The sequence below is a fragment of the Ooceraea biroi genome, chromosome 5, assembly GCF_003672135.1.
Source record: "Ooceraea biroi isolate clonal line C1 chromosome 5, Obir_v5.4, whole genome shotgun sequence".
In the NCBI taxonomy this organism is placed as follows: Eukaryota; Metazoa; Arthropoda; class Insecta; order Hymenoptera; family Formicidae; genus Ooceraea; species Ooceraea biroi.
Window position 1 is genome coordinate 5072871 of NC_039510.1, and position 24366 is coordinate 5097236.

At 45.1% G+C, this 24366-nt stretch overlaps 2 protein-coding genes across 2 annotated transcripts in view; both read left to right on the forward strand.

The window, feature by feature from the left end:
- The first annotated feature begins 2381 nt into the window (after positions 1–2381).
- On the forward strand, positions 2382–3128 carry LOC113561936. The gene has a single exon (XM_026969596.1). The coding sequence runs from the start codon at positions 2382–2384 to the stop codon at positions 3126–3128; it is 747 nt and encodes a 248-aa protein (XP_026825397.1).
- A 797-nt stretch (positions 3129–3925) lies between these two features.
- Positions 3926–24366, forward strand: part of LOC105287595 — a 63692-nt gene continuing 43251 nt past the window's right edge. Inside the window, exon 1 of the mRNA XM_011353221.2 lies at positions 3926–4626. Within this exon, the coding sequence (XP_011351523.1) occupies positions 4582–4626 (45 nt within the window). The 5' untranslated portion in view covers positions 3926–4581. The remainder of the gene's footprint in view (positions 4627–24366) is intronic.

Sequence of the window (24366 nt, forward strand, 5' to 3'; positions counted from 1 at the left end):
CACTCGCCGCGATGGCGGCGTGACCCTACGCGTTTGCGGCTTATCATCGAAGCGAGAGCTTCGATCGACTAGCTTAGTCACGCACATGAGAGCGCCTCGAAAGATGTCGTCATCGAGTATAATCGAGATTTGGGGGCTAAAACTTCTTTCATGGCGGAACTCTATAGATATTGATAAAAAAGAGACGACAGGGACTCGTCTAACTTATCATCCTGTAAAGGCTGAGATAGAAATTTCATCCGAGGTTCATCGCGTGATCACGCGATTATTACACCACATGCACATACACGCAGCGGCTTTCCGCGCATGCGCGAACCGGTTCTTTCAAAGTTCACAAGTTCGAGCGAGAATTTCTTTAGGAAAAACCCGCTATACGCTCTTCTCGCGTTCTTCGTCATTATGTCATTAAACGATAACATCGTTAGGACCTTATCGTTATAACATGATTACGGACCGCGTGTCATTTCCCATACAGCACCGATTAATACAGAAAGCTTTCGGGAAGGTTTTAAAATCATTTCAAGATTTCACATTTCATATGCAACATTTCTAAAAGGATTCCGCAATATGTCATATGAAATGTTGCAACAGAAATGTTTCTAACACCTACCACATGCAATAAATTTGAAAAAATGTGAATATTGTAAAAAGTAAAATTATATATATATACAGGGTGTCCCGGGTTTTAACCGACAAACTGCGGGAGCATATTCTACTAGTGGAAATAAGAAAAAATTCTTATATCGAGTTTGCTTCGAAATGCTTTATTGCAAAGTTATAAACCAATATTGAAAAGAAATATGAGATAAGTAACAACGGATTTTTTCACAAAAATAAAAATTATCTACGCAATGATTTAGTGACGCATTTCAAAATGTTGTCCTTGCGCATCGATACAAGCTAGACATCGACGTAGTACAGAATTTGTTACGGTACGACATTCCTGAAAATTTTGTTGCATCTCAGTAACTGAATTAGTAATTCGTTGCTTTAAATCTATCTGGTGCTCTCCTGTTAGGAAATCTACGTTGATACTCTCGTACGGCAGCTCGTGCATTTCCGTCACAGAATCCGTACACGAAATGAATATCGGTGTATTCCTCGTTTGAAAACATGATCTGATAGTATTGTAGTGAACAATAAATTAACATATGTGTGAAGTAAAATATACTAATCGTTTATATAACATAATATGTAATACATACATCTTCGACCTTCAATTCTACTATTTCGTTTTTTTTCATTTTTTTTTTTTTTTTTTTTTTTTTCTTTTTTTTTTTTTTACTGTATATGCTGAGTTTTTTATTATACCTAGACCAAGTATTCGATCTTTAGTGAAGCTAACCAGTTGACAAAAAAATGCATTATCTTCACGTATCCTTTTTTTCTTTCAAATATAAGTGTTGGTTGAACAGAGAATTATATATTTATATAATTCTTTCCTTTTAATCAACTATTTGGAGGAAGAAAAAGGAAAATATATAATATAAGAATGGCTCTTTGTCAATGTGCCAACAATTCACGCTTTTTAAAGGGAAACTTGGTGAATACTTGGTTTAGCTATGTATGTGTATATCTATATATCTTATATATATAGATATATATATATGCATATCTATATACATCTTATATATATTATGTATTTTTTTCATTAAGCATATTTCAGAAATCATATTTATTATATTAATTAGATTGCAAATATTAAATAAAAACGTACAATAAAAATAATAAATACATTTTATATATAATTTTTATTATAACTTTTTAGTATTTGCAATCTTCTGAATACTCGTATAATAAATTTAAATATAATTTCTGAAGTATTTTCAATTTATTTTAATAAGAGCTTTGTAATTTGTGTGCAACATCATGGGAAAGTTTCAAAATTATTTCAATTAACCTTTAGTAATATATCAAAAAGATTTCAGCTATTTTAATAATCTTTCGGCAATATTTCAGAAAGGTTGCAGATTGATCTATACCTTTCAGCAACCTTTCTATAAGGTTTTGAATGCAGGTGTCGCGGACATTTTGCTATTCCGGAGTTGTCTCATAACTGTTGCAGAAACATTTTGCAATATTTATGAGATGCTTTCATCTGTCAGATGAAATACTTCTGAAATATTTCTGAAATGTTTTCGTGCTGTATGGGAAAAGACGGATCTGCGAAATTGCGTTACATTAAATTATACCGAAACTACATCTAATGGACGGCCATTATCATTACGCAAATTCAACTTGCGACCGCATTCACGTCGATCGATTTTGGTTCCATTTTGGGGTGACGTAGGGTTGCAAAATTGATAATAAAATTCTGCTAGTGCGTCGTTTCGACAACTCATCTATCCCATATCGCCGAATTCACGATCCCTGTGCCAACCATGACCGAACGCAGCAAGCGGCAGATCTGTAAGTGTCGTGCGACCAAGGCCTACGTGCATCAGCCGAAACGGCCTGGCGAGCGTTGCAAGAGGAAGCGGCAGGAATTTGTGTACAACCCGGAAGAGAAGGTTTGGCACGAGCCCTACATGGAGAGGCTGCGTCTTGAGCTTTCAGAAAAGTCCGTGCCGTGCGGCTCCAAGGTCGAGTTACCATGGCAGGACATCGCCCTACCGACAAAGGGCATGCGAATACGTCCCAACGACGGCCCGACATCATCATCGGCTGAGCATCAGGAAGCCGAAAACGAACCGGAAGCCGCGGATGTCGAGACACAGGACGAATCTACGGGCATGACGCTGCCTTGGGAGGATCTGCTCATCGCGAAGACCGTGCCGAGTGGCTTGCCGGGCGAGGCAGAGGTCTGCGACTCCTCGGTGGAGATACCGTGGGCCGATCTCGCCCTGGAGAAGCCGATGGTGATACAGCCGCCGCAGGAGGAAACGTGCGCGCCCGATGAAGTTGAAATTCCGTGGGATGACATCTTGATTCCGAGCAATATTGTCATCCAGCCTGAAAAGCGAAAGCGGCACCCGTCATCGGGACGGCCTCCGCGTGTACGCGGAGGACCCACGGCGCCTGCGACTGCAACTTGTTCGACTGCTTGTGATGTGAATCCCTGCTGCGGCAAGACTCGCATGGACACGAGGAACATCAAGCCGTCCATTTGGACTGCCACCTGCATGTAGCCTAAGTGTAAATATTTCTGCGTGCTCATCAAATTTTTCATCAATTTTAAGGGGATCCTGGAGTGGCCAGTGAACTCCGTCGCGGCGTCTGAATTACCGGCGGAATCGGTGATTTTCCTGCATTTTCTTTTTATTGAATTCACAGAATGAAAAATCCTTTTCCACGATGAAAGTACACACAATAATCTAATGTGAAAAGCAGGACTTAACTTTCCAAACGGAAAAAAATCACAATTTTTTATTCAGCCACGATTTCATAGGCATACGTAGGCACGAAATGATCACGAATCTTTCTGCACTAATTACTTTTACACTAGGCTTCTAAAGTCATTTCTAAAAGCTTCCCCATATTCTTTCATTTTGTTCCGTCCTTGCGATTATCGAATTTTGGCCACACAAACTGCAAAACATTTATATTAAGAACATTAATGTACGAGGTGACGTCACAATAAGCCGATAATAAAACTGTAAATTTTTTTGTCGTTTTTAACATAAAGTCGAATTTCGCTCGGTATATTTCTTTGTATACTTTAATCGTGGAGAAGGATTTTTCATTCTATACAATCATTAAAGAGTAATTAGTACAGTAAGATCGACCAATTCCGCCGGTAATACAGACGACTCCAGGATCCCCTTAATTTGCAAAAACTCTCTTCAAATCCGCGCAATTGCGTCAAGTGCAATTTATCGACTGAGCGAGAAGGACGACTGAGGTTGGTGGCGCCTCCCCCACTCGGTCAGACTCATCATCGGCAGCGCTCGGGCCCGGTCGGTTCTCGTGATGTCGCCGCCAGTCCGCACTCGGCAGCGAACGCGAACGGTGGTACGTGGTTACGCGCGCGACACAGAGACGTGCAATCGAGGGCGTCGCGTACCCGCGACGATGACGACGCCGTGATCGCAACGTGCGGCCGCCTTACGTTTCACGGACAGTGCAGACACGATCTCGTAGGAGCGAACGCGTCCGCGCGCGCGGCGTCATTCCCTCGCGGAGACAGTCGACTCAAGTGCGCCATGATCGACTCGGGACGACGAACCCGGCGACGTCGTTAGGTGGAATTTCCACCAGTGTGCACCCCGACCAAGTGTTTCGGTGAGTCGCGCGCGTCGAAACGCCAACCGGAAGCCCCGGCCGTGCGTTCGCCAACGACGACGCTGACGCGAGCCGCCTGAACGTCGCGCGAGACGACGTGACGCGCGACACGGGGTGTTTCGCGTCGCGCGGGGGAGTACGTGCGTCCGGTTCCGCGAGTGCATGAACCCGACCGAGGGGGCCGGCGAGGGATGGCCAACGCGATTAGGATTCGACGGAGGTGATCCTGTCCGCTCGTGACAGCTCGACGACTCGCTCGGCTCCGGGCGAGACCAAGATGGCGCCACCGGCGTTTTGACACTTGCCGAAGGACGACCCGTCAGCTGGACTACACCGTCACCCGCAGGCGATCCGTCTATTATGAGCAGAGAATTCTACGTACCCTGCACACCTTACGCGTATCAGGTAAAGCCTCTGACAGTGAAGTGCTCGTCATCCTCGTTCGGATCGAAGTCTGCACCGAAAATTGCGGTTTTCTTTGCGCCTCGCGTTTTGCGCGCTGCTCCCAACGTCGCCCAATCGTCGTTGTTAAAAGATTCGGTGATTTGCTGACTTTCTCGTACGAGATTGGAGAGTTGAGAATTAGCATTGATCGTTATGCGTATCGAGGTGCTTCAGGAATAGGATCGATCGGATGCTTCAGGGACGTGATTCGATTCGGAAGGAAAACAAAATAAGAAATCTATATAAACACGGAACCTGTGCGCGACGTTTAATTATAGCGACAGTTACACGTGTGTGTGTGTGTGTGTGTGTGTGTGTGTGTGTGTGTGTGAAATCATTTACGATATAAAGATTGTACACGCGCGTTTCTATTAACTACAGATATTTAACAATTTGTTTATACGAAGAAATAGGAGAAGTCTCTCCATCATATTATTCGGATTTTCGTTGAGTTTAAAACATTCTTTTGCAGTTTATTCTATTTTGCCGTATCGAGGGGGACCCCTCTCGTCTGTAATTATATAATACTTTAATAATTGCGATACTGCGGGTAATGGCATTTCAGACGTCACATCCGTCATTGTTACGTTATGGCGAACGCTTGCAGACTTGATTACAAAATCGTTCAGCTCGATTCATTTTGCTGCGCTAATTGCGCTATCGGAGTTTTACAAGTATCGGGTATAGCCGCTTGATACGTAAGAGCTCGACACCACGGCATAATTAAACGAACAAAAACGACTCGAATGATCGATACCGAAGTGCACGACATTCAAATTGATAAGTGAGATCGTGCTGTTGATTTGCCCCTTCTTTATCGGCGACGTGATTCAGATATGAGTAATACGACAACTAACAGAGAAGCTTCGCAGTCATCAAGCTCGGATAGCTCGAGACGGCAAGCTTCCGTGGATGATAGTGCGTCCCCTGGTTATTTTGATCGCAGAAAGCCCGATAAGCAATCTCTGGTTTCCACGATACACCGAAAGGTGAGCGTTCAGCGTTCAGGATTTCGATAAAATTGTTTGACTGAGGTGCAGAGGACTACTGATAACGAGACCTGTTCAGGAACAGAGACATTTAACGAGGAATTTAGATAAGTGTTATCTACGTTTCGGGGGACTTCATGAAGATCCGTCATCGTCATGTTTCGAATCATTGTTAACATTCAGATATTTATTCTGTGTATTTAAGTTTATGTCGTTGAACGTGGAAACGCGTTGCAAACAAAGATAATGCTAGAGGAGACTCGATTAAAGTCTCGCAGAGAAAAGTCCAACGAACTCCTTGAGGACGAGCTTACAGTAATGCATAATTAGTACAAGCTTTTCTATTTTTATGCGGGAGAGACTTAAGTGCAAAAAGAACAATGTTTCGTGGAAAAAACGGCGTCGGTAAGACTTTAAATATTGTTCGTGCATAATTACCGACGTTTCACAGTCACGTTAATTTGCGGAAATCTCGACTTTATGAATGGCTTGGACGGAAGTACACTTCGATTGACCGTGCGACCGCATGAGCCGGATATAATAAAACGTTGATTAACGTACGCGCGTCAGATGAAAACGTCGCCTAACAAACACAATGCACAAACAGATTAGGTCGAAGCTGCTCGCCTTTGGCAATCCCCTGAGCCGTTTCACGAGAACGAGGAATCCGCGACAGGTCGAATCCCAGAGTCCGGAGAACGCGAGCAATCGCGAAATCTACCCGCGCGTTGCCGAGGAGATCGACGAACTCGCGAATCCCGGCAGCGGTAAATATCGTCCTCGGACACTTCGATGCACGTTTTGCCGATGAATCGAAGTACCCTTTTAAGACCGAACAAGCAAGATATCTCTTTCCTCAGCGTCCACGTCGAACGAGCGAAGCGCGATCAAGAGCAATACCTCGGTTTATCAGGCAGAGCATCATCCCGTCGCGTATGCCACAAGGACGCGCGAATCTTACCAGGACCTCGCCGGTTACTTCTCCGAAGTCGACCCCGATGAACCCACGACCTCCGCCACGAACATCACCGTGCACTCCGCGAGTACCTTCGATCGCGATGCCGAGAGAACGGAGTCGAGTGAGACCTCACGGAATTCAAGCCCGACGCTGCCGGCTTAGTAGATGCGGAATCACGTAACACTCTCGCACGAGCGATATACCTCCGGAAACGGAAATCGAGCCTGTTTTATAAATCCGTCCGTGTTTCTGACGGCGTGATTTAATTGTCGATAGTGGGCTGAGAATTGCGAAAGAAATTTTATCGTTTTATCTCCGTTTAATTGCGCGAATAAATCAATCGTTGCGGGTTCGGGTTGCCAGACGATTGGGAATTACGGACGCGACAAGTATCTTTAATCACTTTCTTCGTGGCAGGGAATTACTTTCGTGCTTTCGATAAAGAGCAGTAACGGTATTTTGATATTGCCCAGTTCAATGATCGCGACGTAAAGCGACTAGCTCGCTCTACTCAGCTACGCGTTAAATCGATACAGCTTAGACTCGGGTAGCCTTTAACATGCGCGTGAATTATGTGATGGGAAAATCGCGTGTCGGTCGCAGCGTCAATCGAGCGTCTTATCCCCTATATCGTCCGTTTTTCCTCGGCGACGCGCACGTTGCAGGCGAGAATCCGCAGAGCACGACGGTGACATCGTCGACTTCCATGTCGTTTGACAACGAGACGACGGAAACTATGTCGAGTTCCTTGAACACGGAGGAAGCGTCGGATACCGATTTGATGGATGCGTTGCAGCGTGGCACCATCGCGATGATCCCCATGGGAGTAGCGTTCTCCGCCCAATTAGGGTATTTCTTTCCCGACTTAAAACGCTTGATATTTTGCAAATAGAAATTTAATTGCTGCAAAATGAAAGAGGAGAAATTCAAATTACTTTCTTGCTTTTTAATTTTTAATGCAATTGGATGCAGTAAATTGGATTTTTAAATATTTTAAATGCATCCAAGAAAATTAAATTTAATCCTACATCTGGCAATGTTTCATGAGACAGAATAGCCTAATTTCTTATGCGCTCCGATTCGAACTGGCTTTATGCATCTTTACGTAAACTTTGTTTTTTTGTCTTAACTATCTACACTGAGAAAAAAATGTAATTGATCCAACGAAATGTCTTGTCACGGGGCGCCAACAAAATATATACTTATTTTGACAAGTTATATATTGAAACAAATATGTAGTTCTTGGATTACACACATGAGAATTATAATCCAACAATTATATATTTGATTCAATATATAACTTGTTGAAATAAGTATATATTTTGTTGACACCCCGTGACAAGACATTTCGTTGGATCAATTACATTTTTTCTCAGTGTAGACTTTTAACGTCGGATCTCGGTACCGCGTAGCTGGGATAGTCGAGATATCGAGTTCGCAAGTGCTCACAGAGACGCACGTTGCGGCTCGTGTTGTGCGGTCCGAATCCGCAAGTCCGTTCGCGTGTTAACCACGCTAAAAATCGGTAACGGTATCGGCAGTGCGGTCGGTTTACATTCGACCGGCGTCGGCGACATCGGTATGATACTCCGGCCGGAAACGGTCTCGACTGGTTGATCAGCTTGACCCTTATTGGCCCGCGTAAACGATACAGACGAATGAACTTTCAAACGGTGAGGTGCCTCGCCGCTTTGGAGTCGCACGCGATCGTACTTTGCGGAGAGCACAAAGCGCTGCCTTCTCAAATGTATACTTAATATCGTGCTTATTACATGCTTGTCTTACGTTACGCTCAGACGCGCGTTATTACACCAGTGTTCTACAGGAGCCGACCAAGCCTGTAAGGCTCGCCCCGAGCAAGAAATCGTATTTAGAGCGAGCTTCGCGAGCGATGGATACTTGCTCCACTTTTGACCCGAGCGCTATATTTATTCGCTGTATTTACTCGCCGGCTTTTCAGTATTGCAGACTGGACCTTGTGTACGTTATGAATTTACGCGACTTGTATATATGCAGCCCGGCGAAACGAACGCAAGCGCGTGTCGCAAGGGTTAGCCGAATGCCCCGTGTTCGCCGAGGGGAAATATAATCATTGAATTACGACCCTACCGCGGGCCTCGGGCTCCGCCTTGTTGAACGATTTTCACGTTAAAACTGCATTTCTACGTGCATTATCGTCCGCGGATCCGAGCCGCGACGGGTTCTGCGGGGCGACGTGGGGCACAGGACTGCACTTTCACGGCTCCGCGTCCTGCTCACTGGATCGTACACAGAGATCCTATTTGATTACGGGCTGTGCTATATGCGAGCGGCGGTTACGTCTCAGCGTGACTCACTCGCGCCGCGCACACGCGTGCAAGCGAGCGAGCGAGCGAGTACGCTTTATATCTATCGACCGCCTCGTTTGAGAAAGTTGCGTGAGGTAACACGCGCGCATTGAAACATTAGTTTTGCCGTAAAATATGAAATTGCCCGTCGTCAAAGCCGCTGACAGTATCGGCAGTTTCTATCCCGCGCGATTCTTTATTCCGCTTTTATCTCGTCGGTAACGCGCTTCTATCTGTCGCTCGAAGCTGCGAGCGCTTACTCAAATGAGTAAGCCTGTTTTTTGAGAAACAGCCTTTGTTTTTTTTCTCGGTTTTGTTCGATGATATTTTTCAGCGTGGCTGTTAATCATTCGCATTTGGCATTGAGCTCCACTTATTTCGTTCCGCGTCTGGCTGGAACGTGCGTTTCTCGGATTACATGGTGGATACACGGTGAATGAGTCATTCCGGTACTGTCGCCTTCTTCTTCTTCCGTTTCTCATCTGCTGCGATTTAAAGAGACAGAATCTCTGATGCCTGGTGAACATTAATAACGTCACGGTGACAATATCAGTCAAAGCGATCCAGTTATATGAAAGCGGGAAGACGTGCACTTTCTCTGGTGCGAAATGCGATGTATAGATAGGAGGAATTTGAGCGAATTTCTCTTCCCGAGCTTTATACTGCGGTTATTTGTCCGTAGTCTCGTCTCTCGTTCGCCGCACGGATCCTCTCTAATGAAAGCTTAAATTGCGCTTCACCGCGGAATAACTTGGGCGATTTGTCGGGCAGGCAGGTGCATCCTGGCACGGAATATGGATTCGGGACGTCGTACGGTGGAACGGTCGATGTTGACGTTACATCGTATACAGACACTTTCTGAACTCTGTCGAAAAAGACTTGTTCACTTGTTCTTTCATAAATACCTTTTTGAGAACAATTTAATAGAATTCGTTTTTCGCGTTTTAATTTTATCGCACAGAAATTTTATTAAATCAGAAGATTTATCTGTAAAGATTAATTTATGATAAATCACGATTAATTATTCGCAAGAATTATTAACAATCGGAGGTTTCTGTTAAAATATGAAAAGAGTTCAAAGATGAAATTTGAGACGTGAACCATTCTAGCGTGCTCGTAATAAAACTTCGAAAAGTTTGATCATGAATTATAAATGTGAATTAATCATTTATTACACGGCATTTTCTTACAATACCACCGATCGAAGTCAGGAAAAGTACTGCGGGTCGTGGCGTGCTGATAATTTCGGTGAGCAGCTACCGGTACCATGCGGCTCTGCTTGGAGAATTCGTGTCGAAGTCTTGTCCGCAGACTTGGAAAGCGCGTGTTTGCTCACTGCTTGAAAACTTACTCGATTGATTGGACGTAAAATTACCGAACAAGAATCTCGTCGAATCTCGATTAAGCAACGGTCGTTAATTCGCGCTAAATGCCTCGACCTTGCACCGAAATTCCTTCGTGATACAGTGCGCGAAGTGGGCGTGAGTCACGAAACACATTCTGTGTCAGGGAAAGATAATAACATTACAGAGAGAGAGAGAGAAGGCAGTCGGGGCGGAATGAAGGCACGACTAAGAGACTTCGCGTGTTAATTGATGACAGATACGAGCAGGCGGGGACCACCTCATCGCGCGGGTCAGATGAGCGCACGCGCTCGTCGAATATTACCGTAATTCACGCGGGCGACTCCCAAGTTCTCAACGCGGCTTTCGCGCGACTTGCGGATACGTGCACGAGTAAATTCGCGCGATGGTAAGTCTTGCTTATTGCTTTGGAAAGTAAAAGTCTGCAGTCCGCGATGCACCACGCGCACGCAACGCGTAGTGCAACGCGAAGCGAGGTTCCTCGTGAAACGTTTTTTGTTTTTTTTTCATGCGAGCGTCCATCGACTCGCCTTGTTCCCTTTCTCGCGATCTATTTTTAAGCAGTTCGTTGATGACGTAAACTCAGGATAACTCGTTGATCCCTATGTCATAAAGTTGACACTATTTGACTATTTATTTTGAGAAGAATTATCTTCACAGTCGTAATTTTTCGTTTAGAAGAATATCGAACAGTTTGGATATACGTTTATCTTGCTCGTTGTTTATTAAAATAAAACTCCTTAGAAGCTTATTCCTCAACTTTGACTTTTTTGTAAATATAATGTTTGATCGTGTTAATTATAAGTTATAAGCTACAATTTTCGTGGACGTAATACAATCTAGCTAATGATAATTAATCGAATCTCAGGACAGAGATTAGCGGCACGTCCCAGACGACGGAGTCGAGGACGCAGGATCAAAGGATCAGCCGGGACGATCCACGAGAGTTTTACGACCGGACTTTACGCATGATGATCCGCAAGCCAATTTGTCCGCCGGACGATGAGCCCAGCATATACTGAAATTACGTCGTGGCTGCCTGTAATTATCGCGAATTGCACGCGAGGGAGGTACCTTCCCTTTCACGCGGTGTCGCAGGGGACGTCACAACGAAACGTCGCTGGGAAAATCCTATAAAAAATAAAGTTTTCTGCGGACGAACGCGCGCGTAGTTTCATCTTCTCGAAGAGACGGACGGCGAGAAAAGGATCCCGCTCGCTTATGCAAACGACCAGCAAGTAACTTGTCGAGACGTTTCCTTCGGGCGACTTCCTTCCTCCTCGCGTATCCCTTGAATTTCGCTGCGCGTTTTGCGCACCGTCGCCGAGCTGTCTGTTCCACTCGCATCGAAAAAGGGCTTAAGCGATTCCTCGTCGTCGTTTGTGCGAGGGACACGTGCAGGAAACGTCTCGTGAACATGTTCGTTGCACCGAAGCAGCGAGCTGCACGATCGATAACAAGAGTTCTCCCGCAAATATTTAAGATTATACACTCCGCTGTCGGGGCGCATCACGACGCGATGTTGCATAGCTAATAATTTGCGTCATGTTCTCTTTTCTTTTCTTTCGGTGCTTCGAGGTGCGTGAAAGTTCTCTCATCGCGGTGATTCGGCTGAAAATAACGCGCGTTGTGGAAAACGTGTGAATCTCGCTGCAACGCAGTAAATAAGTTTCTAATTACGGATACTTTATTTGTTCTCGTTTTTTTTCGACGTCGATGAATTTTAATGTTGAAGATTCTTTTGAAGGAATCTTTTAAACTTACAGTTTGCAAGAATCATCAGGATTAACGACGACACGGTTTACTTCCGTCAGGTAACACGGTGATCCCGATGAACGCATCGAACGCCGATTTCTCACAAAAGCGCATACCGGAGTGCCGGAACAATGGCGTGCCCACTGATGTCGGTATTATTAGGCACAATTATGTGGCGGTAGCGCAATCACCGTATGCAGTGAGGTGTAACATTTATAATTAACCCGCAGGCAACTGCGCACGTCGCGCGCGTAATCGGGACTTGTAACCGGAAGTAATCTCTCGGCAGAAAAAAACGAGAGGAAGATACCTCACTGTCGTTTTTACGAGGTCAAATTTCAATCATTATTATTCATTGTGTTGTTACGCTAAACAGCCAAGGCCTGCCTTGAACGTAAAAGCACAATCAGCACTTTTCTAAGTGATTATTTCTTGAACGACCGTTTTCTCTGGAATTTATTACTCTCACCATTTTCGTAGGAGCGCTTTCATCCTTTTTCATGATACCCCTTTTAGTTTTATTTTCAAGAATACATTCGCGGCCATTTATTTTTCTGACTGAGGATTTCCCAACACACGCACGACGGTAGGAGAAAATCCGCGACTGACTGAGTAAAAAGACGCGATCAAGTTAATCGTCCATCATGGTTTTTAATTGCTCTATCTAATCTGAGGAGAGAGACAAATAACGATCCGTCCTAGTTAGTAGAGCACTTGCGAAGGTGCGAGCGTTAGGCGCTCGCACATGTCCGAGTGCCGGTGTTAGAAAGCGAGTTACGCGAGTGCGCGCGCGTGCCTTTGTTCGCGTTCATTATCCATGCGGTGACGGTGATTCGACGGTAATTTCATTTTTTTGCTTGCCTGTTTGTTCTTTTACATAAATGTGCGCGACGACGACAATAACGATGATGATGATGAAGAAGAAAAAGAAGAAGACGACGAAAGTCCGCCAAGACAATGATTGAGATGTCTCAGCGTTCTGCGACGTGCAGTTTGCGTTGCACCGACTCGCCATGCAATTTTGTTATTGCGAAATACGATTGCGCAATTTAATCCTCGTGTTCTTTCACGGTAGTATTATTATTTTAAAAAGATATGCGCTAGAAAAATTATTCTGCGAATTGGGCCGATTAAATTATTTCAAGAGAACGTTAACTCGGTTAACTTTTGATTTCGCGTGGATTTACTCAATTTACTTGATTCTAATGTTACCGGAATTATTCAAGATTGCCACGAAATAGGTTGCCTTGTCTCCTCCCCGTTGTCTGCAATATGAGGCCGGCCAATTATCCAATTTGCGACTGGCGAATTCACGTCGAACGAATGATTGGGATTGCGCGGCGCAACTTACGTCATCGGTTATACCGATCACGCCGAAGGGCGTTTTGTACGATCAATGGTACCGGGGCACGTAATCAAGTGATTCGGCATGATTGCACGTTCGTTGCGCGTTCCCTATCCACATAGCTCGCAATGAAACGGCGTTAAATGGTAATACCGCGATTGTTACGTAGTCGTGTCCATTGTTCTCGCAGAAAACGAGTTCCTGACATTGAAAACGCGCGCTCACGTGTGCCCACTCTCGGAGCACTCTTTTTCGCGTGACGCTAAATGCGATCGCGGTAGCATGGCACTTCAATTTCGGATGACACGGCACGTATGGCTTTGAATCGTATTATGTAATTTTTATTCGAGTTTACGAATGTTCGTCACGACGATATGACAAACTACAAAACACGCATTTACGTTGCATATCGTGATTTCCTACTTTCTTTTCAGAACCGCGCGTTTCTCGCGATTTTTACGCGACAATTATCGTCACTTCTGTATCCGGTTTAGCATTAATATTCTGATATTCTAACTATTCAATTGACATTTAAAATCCGAAGTTTCACGGTTTCACGGTTTCTCTGGCCGTCGCACGTACACATATGTAACTTTTATGGTATTTACCGTAGAAAAATATTCAACTCACAGCAGATTGCATAAATTTCTGCGCGCGGTTTGCACAGGTGTGACACACGCGCGTGCGCGCGCTTTCGCTAAGAAACTTAAATAGACCCTGGTGTAAAAATCGCAGTTTGCGAAAAGCAATCCTTTCTCTCGTGTACCATTCTCGAGTCTTTGCTGCAAGCATTGTTTATCTCGCTGCAATAGTACAGTACTCTTAATCAACTTTATCTCATCAAAATCATACGTTGATATTTCAAGACGTTGAACGGCGAAATTTGTCGATACTGACATCGATTAATTACAAAATTGTAAAATTCTGACGATGAATATTTAATTATTAAAAAATTATTCTTCGCGTCGACATAATTTATACGCTTAAAGTACATATCTACGCGCTGTAATCTTGTCAAGGAGCATCTCACGCACACCATACGCACAGTGACGTTTACCGATGGAAGGAAAGCCTTGTGAAGGTTTCACTAGTGCGCTTTCAGCAGCTCGTCCGTTGTGTGTAAGAATGGTTTGCATTTCACCGGAGAAACTCCTGCGGGGAACGAGCGGGTCGACGAAATCGTCTTGCGTTCGCTTTCCATCCTCCTCGACACGGCTTTGTCCTTGCTCGCGCTACGCGGATGCTCTTTTTCGCAGCTTGTCGCCCCGCAGCATCTCGAGGCACCATATGCCGCACAGACGAAGGAACCGTTCTCACTTCTCGCCAATCTTTTCTCTTTTGGCAGGCGCACAAACATCTGCTAAGCGTTTAACCCTTTTCCAGATCTCATCTCGGTTGGCCAATATTTGCGGAGAAACTAAAAGGCGCTAAAAGCGTATTAGATTCGATGATATTGGTAAATCGCGACGATGATGGTAAATCTTTCATGATACGGACTTGAGTAATACTTTCTATTTGACATTTTTCTTTGTATTTTCGTTTGTGTTATTATAACTACTACTTGCGGGTATATCGATATCTTCATTGTTACGGTATCGATTTTTCTTTTATTGACTCGCAATTTTATCCGTTTTTGCTTTTGGTAAGAAAAGCCTCAAGTCACGCGCGAATATGATGGGGAGGAGACCCAGTTTATAGACGAAAAAGATTCCTCGCGGAGGAGAGAGCGCGGATCGCGGTGGATTTCTTTTATTGCCCGTTTCCCGGCGCTCGTCTCGCTCGACAGAGTCGCGGTTGGAAAATTCATCTTTGGAAAGTGTGTCGATAGCTCTTTTCGAGTGCGCTCCTCCCGCGGGACGGAAACGTGAAAGTGTTTCGAAGGTCGGGAAATTAAGGCGCGTGCGATTAAGGCGGTCGCGTGGCGAGCATAAAAACGTGGTTTGATCGGGACGATCCCGGGAGAGCGATCGTAGAGATTTTGCTACACCGTAGAACGATTTTACGCGCCCGTTAACGGCACGATGCGTGCTCGATCTCTCTCGAAAGCACGCCCGCTATCGATGACCCCTCGTGTAGCGATGCGTTAAGAGTAATGCCGGCCACGTTAGCGCATTCATCGCCAATGAATCTGCAACACGTGCGCTCGTTGTACAAGCATAGGAGCACAACGAGCGTTGCTCTCGCCACGTTAATTTATGCCAATATCCGCGTCACACATTTTTGCTATAATAGATGTAGCAGATTGTACGCGTTTTTTTACGCGTTACGGATGGATGATTTTCTGTGTCGCTTTTACTTTTGACGCATTATTTGTTGAGCCGTACAAAATAATTGAGAATATGTGCGTAACACGTGCACAGTTTGCGTCGATTTTTTTATGAGTCTACCGCAGAGTGAATCGCGCCACATTACTTTTGAACCGTATCGATGATAGAATCCGGAGCTGTACAGAGGGCTGATGATTTTTATGGTAATTAATTCGAAAGTTGCGCTCGCGTCGAACGCGCGCGTTCAATTTTCATTAAAGCAAGCGCGTCGAGCGCGCAGACGTGCGACGTGGGGAATCGCGTTATTTTTTTTTTCTTTCTCTTCTCGGCCACGAGAGATGGAGAAATATCCGCTTGCAAAAGTGCGGCTCGGCACTTTAATTAAGTCTCTTTTCGTCGAGTGTCGTCGCGCGGCCAGAAGAAAGTGGCGAAGGGTCTTTCGAATGAGTCCAATGAAATTACGCCACTTTTACGAGGTGTTCCTCCTAGTCACGTGTAATCGACGGCCGCGCATTAAATTTCATTTAACGTGTTTCTTGCACGCGCTCGCTCGCGCTGCCAAGCGCGTGCTTTCTCGACGTAATGGCCGTCCATTACTTCGATGGAGATCATCGCTGCGCCGTACGCAATCGATCTCGGCGATCCCCGCGATTAAACCGCGATGCATCCTGAAATACAATCGCCAACCGTAAACGTCTTCTAATAACAAAGTATTACAGGATGTCCCAGAGCTGTCGCATTTTCTTCCTGTTACAGATTCTTGGTACTCGTTGTGCCGATTTCTCCAGGTGAAAACGTATTTATCAATTATCTGATCTTATGTTTAGCAATTATCTGATTTTCAATATTGAATATTCTGCGAATTTAATGCGAAATTAAATTTAAAGTTACGTAGCTGAATCAGAATGGAATGAATGAGAACAAAATCTACTTTTATTGATCATTACGCTGAAATCTCTCTTGGCTTGAATGCTGAAACATGATCTCTCACATGAAATGTTTGTTACGGCAAACGATTTTGCAGAGGTGCAATTTCCTTCACGTCCGTCGAGAAATTCATAATTGAAACACAACACAGATTCTTGATGTGCGATGATATGAAATATATTTATTATTACATTACAGAACCAAAGAGACGTTTCCGACTGAATTCGAACGTCTCTATCGATGCTTCCGCATTCGGTCAGGCGGATCGTTCTTTTCACGGTGTTCGGCGCGTTTCGCTCGTAAACGTCCGCACTTTATCACGCGCTCGATTTTGCATTACGTTTATCTGCCGTAAATCGACTGCGCTCGCCGATACGCGCGCGTATCGGCACGTATCATGGAGAGCAGGTTCCGGACGTGACGAGTCGGTGGACGCGCTAAATTATCGGATATTATCGGAGAATTTTCCGCTCTCGAAGTCGCGAATCGTGAAGCGGCCGCCTCACGATCGTAAACGTTGCCTGCGTCAAACTCGCGGCGAGTTTCTGTCGCGGACCTCTTCAACCGTTGATATGTGTGTCAGCGTGTTAGCTATACGACGTGTCTCGCGACCCGTTTCCTTGTTTTGTGGAGGCAACTTTTATAGCAAATCACTCTTGCGAGCGCTCGATATCCCGGAAATCGTCGTGACACGTCCAAGGCCGCGTGCGCAGTTTTAATTCGCGCGGATATTGGATGAACTCTCAATAAAGCCACGTCTGGAAGTCGCCGTTGGCCGCACAAGAAAAATGGATATTTTACGCTCCGCGAAAAATCGGGGGGGCCGATGTCGGCGCGAAAAAGTAGCGAGTTAAATCCTTCTTTCGCAAGGCCGATCGATCTTTCACGCTCGATCACCCGTCCTTGATTCCATTCGCGCGGTAAAACCGCGCAAGGAAATAATATTCCGCTTCTGTCTTTCACGTCCGAGTAGATCCGCTTGGACCGGTCGGTCGATCAATCGGCCGATCGGTGCCACCGTTCGTCGTTTCTCAACTAAAAGGAGTGCATTGGTGAATGTCGGCTCGCGATTTCCGCGATCGGCGAACCGGCGCGCCCGCGTCGCGACTCGCGACGAGAGGCGCCCGCGCGGTTTTTCGAGCGGAGCTGCAGGTCGCGGCTGCTAATTCGCGCGGCCGCGTCATGTTGCGTGCCATACCGCGATACGGGCGAATTTATCGTTGAACGATAAACCGGCTACATACGCGGAACGCTCGAGCCGATAAATCGCGGTTAATAACGGTGAACAGAGGCCCTGCGCGTGTAAGGTCGCCGGTGTCTCGGTGAACGCGCATACGGGTACCCGATCGTGCGATTAGCGGCCACGACCCCCAGCGAGCGGTAACGCACTTCGTGAATTGTAACCAAATTGAATAACACTCGCCGCTCGACGCTGCCAGTCAAGCTGGCGGTACGGCGGATTATTAATTGCGCGTAATTGCCGCGTGCGAGCCGCGCGCGATAATTCCCGATTGAACCGCGCGGGTCAGGGCATCGATCGTCGATCTGCGAGCAGCGAAAATGTCGATCGATGAAAAAAAGTGACGGTTCTCTAAGCTCACGTGCCTCACGCGAAACGCAGCGTATTCGCGACGTGTCTTGCAATTTATCGTGAACTTATCGCTAACGCGTTTTTCATGTATCGCCGATTACGCGAACACTCGAAATGGACGTATTATTATGGACGTATGTATTATGTTATACAATACACTGAGACGTTAAGCGAAAAATCATGAGATTATTTAGCGATCCGGCGCTGATATCTTGAGATCGAAGCAATTATTGGAAAGCTAGATGCCACAGGTAAAAGCAGATTAAACGTTGTCGAAAGTACCTCAGGTCTATAAAAAGCTTATTCAGGAACTGGATTAAATTTATATAGGACCGAATTATGAGCAGATTAAATTTTTACGACTTGAAGGCACACTATTGTGATGCCTGAGTGCATCCTCGGATTTGAGGTCACGAGATTTTTCTGAATCTCCGATTCAATGATCGGTCGCTGATGGTTCACCGGTCATTCACTGGCGCGCCTATCCTACTTTTTCCTTTTCCTGGCGCGTTATCTGCGCCTCGCTGCCCCGGTGAGTGTCTATTTGGAAGTGATTGGGCGAGAGAACGCGCGCCCTCGTAACACCTAATCTGCATCGAACGCGGAAGCGGTCATCGCGCGCCGTCTCGTCGTCCGGCGGAACTGGTTCTGTTCGGGGAAGATCAAGGCTCGATCCGCAGGGCGATCCATTGACGATTTATCTTGGATGCATGTCAACGGCGATTAGCGATCGCGGCCGGTCTCGCTTCGGATCGCCTCTTTTTTTCGACTCGCGCGGCGTAGCGGATAACGCTCTCGGGTCCGCACGCGATTCACGCATTCCTGAAGCCCAACGTATCGATACCTTACGCGCGCCTCGCCTCTCCCAACCGGTATGATGGGATCTTATATGGCTCGTAACTAGTTACTAGATGCATTACGTTATGTTGCTAATATTCCATCGCTTCCTTTGCCATCTTCATTCTGCGCGATAAAGCGTACATTTTTCTTTTGCAATATATGATATTCCTCTTGGAGAACCACCCTTGAGCGAATCTGAAACCTGGTTTCAACTAATGTCATTTAGTTCATATTCGTTTTTAGACTTTATTCGCTAAAAAATGAAGTATAATCGATGTATAACTTAGCATATAATTTAGTAAAACTTTATGTGTTTTGAATTGTGAAATGAAATACGTAGATCTCTTGTCTTTAGACAGAGTTGCAGGGAGAGAATTGTTGCAGAATAAACGGCGCGAGAACAAATCAACTCGGTGCGATTATTTTACTCACGCGGTAGCCTTCGCAGGCGCATAAAAATGTTCATGACAACGGCATAACGAGCCGCGTGGGGGACCATAAAACAATGACGACAACCGCGGCTGTTCTCTTGCCGGAATAAGACTCGGCTGACATCGAGGACACCTTGCCTCTTCCGGTGACGAACATAAAAGCATCGTAGCTGCGCGCAGATGCGTTTTTGCGCGCGCGATCTCGATCTGGCGACGATCGTCGATCATCACGTCTCGATCTCGCCGGGACGCCGCGAGCAACGCGTGTAGAAGGCGATACAAGGCCACCGTCGTTCACATCTCAACGTTGTTCGGAAATAAACCGGCGGTCTAGGCCTTGCCTATGCTCGGTATATGGCGCACAAGGTTGCGCGAGCAACGAACCGACGAATCGTAGCGGCGACCGGCGTGTCTTCCGAGCCCTCTCACTTTTTTTTCTTCTTCACCCGCGTCTCCCCGCGTGGCATTCGATTTCACGCAGTAAATCGATCGGTCGAACTTGCTCGGCCCGTTTGCTCGCCGTCCGGCTGACTACATTTCCTCGTCGTGCTCGTAAACGCCGCGGACGATACTTTATTGACAGTTAAATTTATCCGTAACGCGCTATTAATAACTGTCGCTCGTTCGCGGCAACCTGTAAAGCCGCGTAACAGCATCGTTAGCTTCTCGCAAGAGAGTAGCGCGCGCAAGAGATTGTCTAATAATTAATATATGCATGTAGTTTGTTTTCTATCGCTACAGACGTATCTGATATTTGCACATTACATAGCAATAGAACCCGGATTGCTCACGAATTGTTAATGGAATCTCCACGTTAATTTCAATCATACAGCACGTGTTCCAGTGACAGATGATGGATCTCGCTGCGATTAAATCAAATTAATTTCGCATTGACCGGACGAAACGAAATTAGCTATCAAGAGCGCTCGCAATGTATCACGAACGTATTAAAGCCTGCATAGGAGAAACGCTGTCTTATCATTAACTACGAGTTTATTAACGCGATTCTTCGCGGCGTGATATGTCGCGCGTAAAATCCGCGCGGTCGTCATTAACGAGCGTGAACTCGCTCTCACGGCATTCAGTCTCGCTCGGAGCTCAACGATAAGTTTTGATTAATCTAATTAAAGCGAATGTAACCGACCGATACCGTTACGTATCCGTTGTGTGCGCGTCGCCAATTAAATCCACGGACAGGGACGCGCCTCCCGCGCGTGCAATCGTGAGCGCGGAGTGTCGGAGTGTGATTGATATCGATCACCGATTTCGCGATACTGTTAGGACGCGGTTAATGCCGGATCTCGCACGACACGGCTCGTTAATCGGCCAACTGCGATATTACCGCGTTGGAGAACGTAGGCGGCCATTGTCTCTCGATCGTTAAGCATCCCCATGCGATTCTGCATGCGTAATTAACCGACATATACGCGCTAATCGACAGAGGATTTTAGTTAATCTAGAGTTTCATGCTGGATGTCTGATCTCGGTATTAATAATATTTTTCTTAGATCTTTATTGTTTTGAAACCTTGACTTGTTTTATGCGGTTGTGTTAGCAGTTTAAATAATTTGGAATCGATGTGAACTTTATTTGATTATCCCTCATCGATCAAGGGACTTTTGTTATTTCATCATACCATCTTAACGTAGGTGCTTTCTCTTGTATGTACTTGGGCGGACTTCCGGCTTGCCTCGTGCTCGTTTGCAGACGCGAGAGAAGAATACAAATGTCGTCATGAGGTTGGTATATACTTGCTTCGTATAAGCACATATGTACGTCGTGATACGTCGTGATGTACCGACACGCATGCTTGTTGTGACAAGCAAGAATCGTAGAGGTATCGTGGCGAGTGCGGCGATTTATTTTTCAACAGTAATAGTTTTGGGTTGGCGCTTGTCACGCTCTCATAAAACACTGTGAAATTCGCAAGCCTCGGTTTCCGCAAATCGACAGCGACACGTATCTTAAATTTCGCAGCGTTCACCTCGCCGTACTAGCTGTCTCGTCGTTTCCACAAACGCCAGGAACTCGCCGGTGCTTGCATTACGCGGCGTAGAGCATTCCTCGAGGCTCGCCAGCCGCGAAACGGCGGATTTGCATAATGCGGATAATTTATTAACGTTCGACGCACTCGCGGGCGCGAAATCGCGCGACGTCCACGCTTTTCCTTTTGGCCGTCGATGGTGGTTTCGTCGATTTGCATATTACTGCAACGTCCTGCTGCCCGGGGCGGTTTCTACATAGGAACTAGGCGGGATGTCTCGAGTCTCGAGAGCGTACACGTACGTTATTCTCCTCAAGCGAGCGATACGCTTTCCGAACTTCCATACATGATAAATTCCAGTGATCGTAATCTTCTGATAATAATACCAATAATGATGACTAGGATCATGAATACGCATGTATATTTTAACAAGAGTTTCAATATTCAAGTCGCACCACTTTCAAGGTGATCAATTTGCATTTCAAAAAAATATGAGGAATGTTTTCATGCTTCATAATTTTACTTGATTTTTTTATTTTAATTTTACTTCATCGTATTTCATCGCTTTCGAATTTAATTAATAAATTTCCGCGCGTTTCTGTTCTGTTTTCATAATTACCGTTTGCTGTATTCTACTGTAGACGAGAAGAGGATTCTCATCAAGCTTCGTATCTCGGAATACATGTGCTGTTTCAATCCCAATATTCCTCTTTTTACTTTTACTTTTTGCTCCATGCTGCCTTTTATTCCTTTGAAGCTTTTGGATGGCGCGGCAACATTCGCCGTGCCGCGTGTCACCTTTCGGAGTCGTGCAGCCGGTGTTAGCGTATGCATATGCATTATGTAAACGAAATGCATTATGTAAAGAAGTCCAAGGGGTCAGAGTTCGCGGTCTTGCAGGTCATTGCGCGTTTCTCGCGCGCGCTTTTAAGCGTTCACGACGACCCAGTCGGCCGGCGAGCAGATTACGACGATAAAGATGACGTATAAAAGAGGATAAATGCATGCTGCTCAGGTATGACTAGAATTCCTGGCGAGTAGCTCGCCATACGCCTGTCCATGCATCGGCCTCAAAAGCGCGCGTTCACCGCGACCAACAATGCGGATTTCACCGTTTTGCGGTATAAAAACTACTTCCGCGTTTAATTCGGAGCAATTTCAGAAAAATGAAGTTATCCAACGTTCGAAATAATAATCGCATATTCATCCGTGATCCCTTTCTCCTGGGTTATACCACAGTCCGAGTGTACACTCTATACCCTCAGAAAGGATTTCTGATAACAAGACGAAAAATATTCTTGACTAATTTAATCGTATTACAAGTATAAAAAATATGAAAATAAAACAATTTTTAATTTAAATCAGTAATTTCTATTCTTCTCTCTCGAATTAAATAAGATTGTCTTACTGTCTTGAGGCAAGGGTAGCATATACAAATCTATGCTTATATATTCTTGTATGTAGAATAATTTGATATTAACGCCACTTTATAGTAGGCTTTGTCGATGTCGACGCATCATTTTCTCACAGTCGCTCGTCGACTCGGCGCTTCTGCGTCCTTTATTCCGATAAAACGGCCAATATTTATGTGTTGCAATCGAAAATCGGGAAAGTGTTTCTGTGTTTCTGTTATTTACAATGAATAAGTGCAATACTCTACAAGAAATATTAAAAGATATGGAAATGTCTTATCTCGAATCTTATTTCTCGAGTAAGTATATACAGGGTGTCCGGTAATGATCGCTCCAGCTTCCGTACACGAGTAGAGCGGATCGAGACGAAGAGAAAAGTCCTATACCGTTTTGCGATATTCGCAATAATAATCGAAATATTGAATATTAAAGTGAAGCGAATCCAGAGCGCGCGGAGGCGAGTGCCGAGCCGCTCGAGGTATAGGATTATTATTGCGAATATCGCAAAACGGTATAGGACTTTTCTCTTCGTCTCGATCCGCTCTACTCGTGTACGGAAGCTGGGGCGATCATTACCGGACACCCTGTATATACTTACTTGAGAAATAAGATTCGAGATAAGACATTTCCATATCTTTTAATATTTCTTGTAGAGTATTGCACTTATTCATTGTAAATAACAGAAACACAGAAATACACAGAAACACTTTCCCGATTTTCGATTACAACACATAAATATTGGCCGTTTTGTGCAGATTCTACAAATTCTCTTACAAGAATAGAATAAGATGTCTTTTAGATCTCACAATATTCTTAAATCAAGAATATTGTGAACTTGCTACAAATTTTTATCTAAATCCTTCTGAGAAAATTAATGAGATAGCACCAAGATTATTTTAATCTAGATTTTAGAATTTTCTATTCAAGATTAAAATATGCTTCTTTTCAATAATAAATATGATTGTCGCTATAGCGATCTTATTTTATGACAGATTAAAAAGTAATAGCATTAAGTCCAGAAATCTTTTCTGTGGGTGTAACGAAGGATGCATGTTCTATTAGAAATTTATTTTGCAAGAAGTAGAAAAGAAAGAAAAAAGAGAGAGAGCTATATAAATATCGCAGCGAAGTCGCAGAGGACGATAATTAGAACGTGTCCAGGATACTTTAAAAAGTCCATCTGTTCTTAACGGAAGTTTCTAACAAAGTCCGAAACTTCCATTATACTTAACAAGGAAAAAGAGAATAATGCGCCTTACGTTAGCAATTATCAACCATTCCATAGATCGTCTCGCGACAGCGCGATGTCTTGATAAGCTCGACGTCAACGATAATGCATGGGGTGCATCTAGAGAGATTTCCGAGTGTTGCTCGTCGCCGCAGTGAAATCGTTTGTGTGTCGCAACGGTCGCGAGCGGTTGAGTCAGGCGCAGTCTTTGAAGTTTCCATGGCGCGGGGCATCACAAAGCGCCGATGAACTCGCGACGCGAGCATGCTGATGAACCCCTGGG